This window comes from Gadus chalcogrammus, chromosome 5 (assembly GCF_026213295.1).
Source record: "Gadus chalcogrammus isolate NIFS_2021 chromosome 5, NIFS_Gcha_1.0, whole genome shotgun sequence".
NCBI lineage: Eukaryota > Metazoa > Chordata > Actinopteri > Gadiformes > Gadidae > Gadus > Gadus chalcogrammus.
Window position 1 is genome coordinate 6,688,145 of NC_079416.1, and position 2,500 is coordinate 6,690,644.

General features: G+C 54.7%; 1 protein-coding gene across 1 annotated transcript in view; it reads right to left on the minus strand.

Annotated features, from left to right (window-relative positions):
- Positions 1–2,500, minus strand: part of LOC130382744 (B-cell lymphoma/leukemia 11B-like) — a 16,168-nt gene that overhangs the window by 1,336 nt on the left and 12,332 nt on the right. Inside the window, exons 2-3 of the mRNA XM_056590628.1 lie at positions 567–922; positions 300–407 (exon numbers count right to left, since the gene is read on the minus strand). Coding sequence (XP_056446603.1) covers positions 300–407; positions 567–922 — 464 coding nt within the window. The remainder of the gene's footprint in view (positions 1–299; positions 408–566; positions 923–2,500) is intronic.

A 2,500-nucleotide genomic window follows, 5' to 3' on the forward strand; every position in this document is an offset into this window, starting at 1 on the left:
AACCTTTCTCAGATTTGTTAGTGTGCTTGTGTGTCCGTGACTGCCTGCCGTGTGTGTGTGTGTGTGTGTGTGTGTGTGTGTGTGTGTGTGTGTGTGTGTGTGTGTGTGTGTGTGTGTGTGTGTGTGTGTGTGTGTGTGTGTGTGTGCGTCTCCCTCTTACCTGCTTGGCCACCCTCCTGTTTGGGGCAAATCCCTTTGATGGGGGTCCTCTCTCCCCTGTCCCCCACTTCCCCCTCTCTCCGTCCGCCTCCTCCTGCGGCCCGGCCCCCCTCCTCCTCCTCCTCCTCCTCGGGGGTCACCTGGACGCCCACCTCCACCGGCTCCGCCGCCTTCCTCAGCGCGCCCGGGGGTCCGGTGAGGTGCGAGGCGGGCCGGTGGCTGTGATGGGGCGGCGGCGGCGGCTGCTGCTGGTGGTGGTGGGGGTGGTGGGGGTGGTGGTGGTTGTTGTGGCGGTTGTGCTGCTGGTGCTGGTGGTGGTTCTGGAGGCCGCCCACGCCCCCGCCTCCTCCTCCTCCTCCTCCTCCCCCTCCTCCTCCCCCTCCCCCTCCGCCGCCGCCCCGGTCGGCCATCTTGTCGAAGCAGCCGTTGGCGATGGGCGGCGGCCCCGCCTGGCACTGCTTCTTCTTGTGCTCGATGAAGAGGACGATGTCCCGCAGGGGGAAGGTGGACTGGCACTGGCCGCAGGTCAGCAGGTCGTGGTCCACGCGGAGCCCCGGGGGCAGGCCGCCGTGGGCCAGGCTGGGGTCCAGCGGGTGGGGCAGGCCCAGGTGCGGGCCGGGCGTGGGGGGGTGGTGGTGGTGGTGGTGGTGGTTGTTGTGGTGGTGGTGGTTAAGGTGGTTTGGGAGGGGGCCAACGAGAAGGCCTCCACCGCCCCCACCAACGCCGCCTCCTCCTCCTCCGCAGTCTGCATGCTCAGACTCCGCTGTGGGGGAAAGAGAGGAGAGGAAAGAGGGGGTGAGTTTTCTTTTCTTTTTTTCGACATTACCTTTAAGCACGAGTTCTTTACACTCAAACCTCTTCAACCGGATTTCACGAGTGACAGTTGGTAGCCGAGACGAGCTTCAAGGTGAGGCCAAGACTACGTGCGCACCAGATAAGGGGAAATTGGTTTCGGTTTCGTTTATGTTTTTTTTGGGGCTCTTACCTATACATCTAGCCAGTAAGCCCACTTAGCAACTCACAGACACACACAGACACACACAGACACTCAGACACACACACATGAGCACACACATGATGCGGTCCACATTTTACATGCAACATTTCATAAAATCTCTCTGCGTTGCTTTGAGACACATGAAAATGAATAGTAAGCACAATTTAGGTGTGTGTGTGTGTGTATGGAGCGCGTTTGTGTGTGTGTGTGTGTGTGTGTGTGTGTGTGTGTGTGTTGTGTGTGTGTGTGTGTGTGTGTGTTGTGTGTGTGTGTGTGTGTGTGTGTGTGTGTGTGTGTGTGTGTGTGTGTGTGTGTGTGTGGAGCGCGTTTGTGTGTGTGTGTGTGTGTGTGTGTGTGTGTGTGTGTGTGTGTGTGTGTGTGTGTGTGTGTGTGTGTGTGTGTGTGTGTGTGTGTGTGTGTGTGTGTGTGTGGAGAGAGCGAAGAGACAGAGAGGGAGGGAGGGAGCAAGGTAGAACAAAGGAGAGGACCTGACAGGGGAAGCTGGAGACAGGAGGAGAGGAGTTGGCTAAAAGGAAGTGGACTGAAAACAATGGAGGAGGTACAGATGAAGATTGGGGGGGGAGAGAGAGAGAGAGAGAGAGAGAAAGACAGAAGGAAAAGGGAAAGACTGAGCTTTTGCAGGTTCTTTATTCATGTCGTTTTATGCCCGCTCAGCTAAAACTCACTCGCCCTACCCTCTTAGGAATTTGATACTTTACCTCACTCTCTCTCTCTCTCTCCCTCTCTCTCCCTCTCTCTTCATTTCAAGCTCCCATGATTCACATGTGGAGTGACGGCCCCAGACCACAAAACAAGCATGCGCACATGGAAGCCATCTTTGTTTCCCGCCAACTGTATCTCCAGTCAAATCCACCTCGTTACTGTTCTGACAAATTGCTTGACTCCTTCTTCAAACCCCCCCAACCTCTTTGTTATTTTTTTACTAGTTCTTTCTTCCCTCTCTTTCTTTCCCGCCTCAGCACACCGCTCAGCACAGAAGCGCCACGCTATTGGACGAGCCAACGCATGTCTCTGGGCCCCTGGGGGCCAACACAGACAGAACCAGGAAGTGTGTTTCGTTTTCTCGTTTTGTTTGAGCGAGGGAGGCCCGTGTATAAACCGTGATGCTATCGTGGAGAAAGCCGGAGCTCGGAGATGTTATCCATGCACAAACACAAATACACTCACACACACAAATACACACACACACACCCTGTTCAGCCACAGGCATTTGTACTACAAAGTGTTAAGTGACAATGAAACACAGAGGGATCACAGTTCTTCAGGATTATTACTATAATTATCATTGTATAATTATAATGATAAATAATAATGCCTTAACTA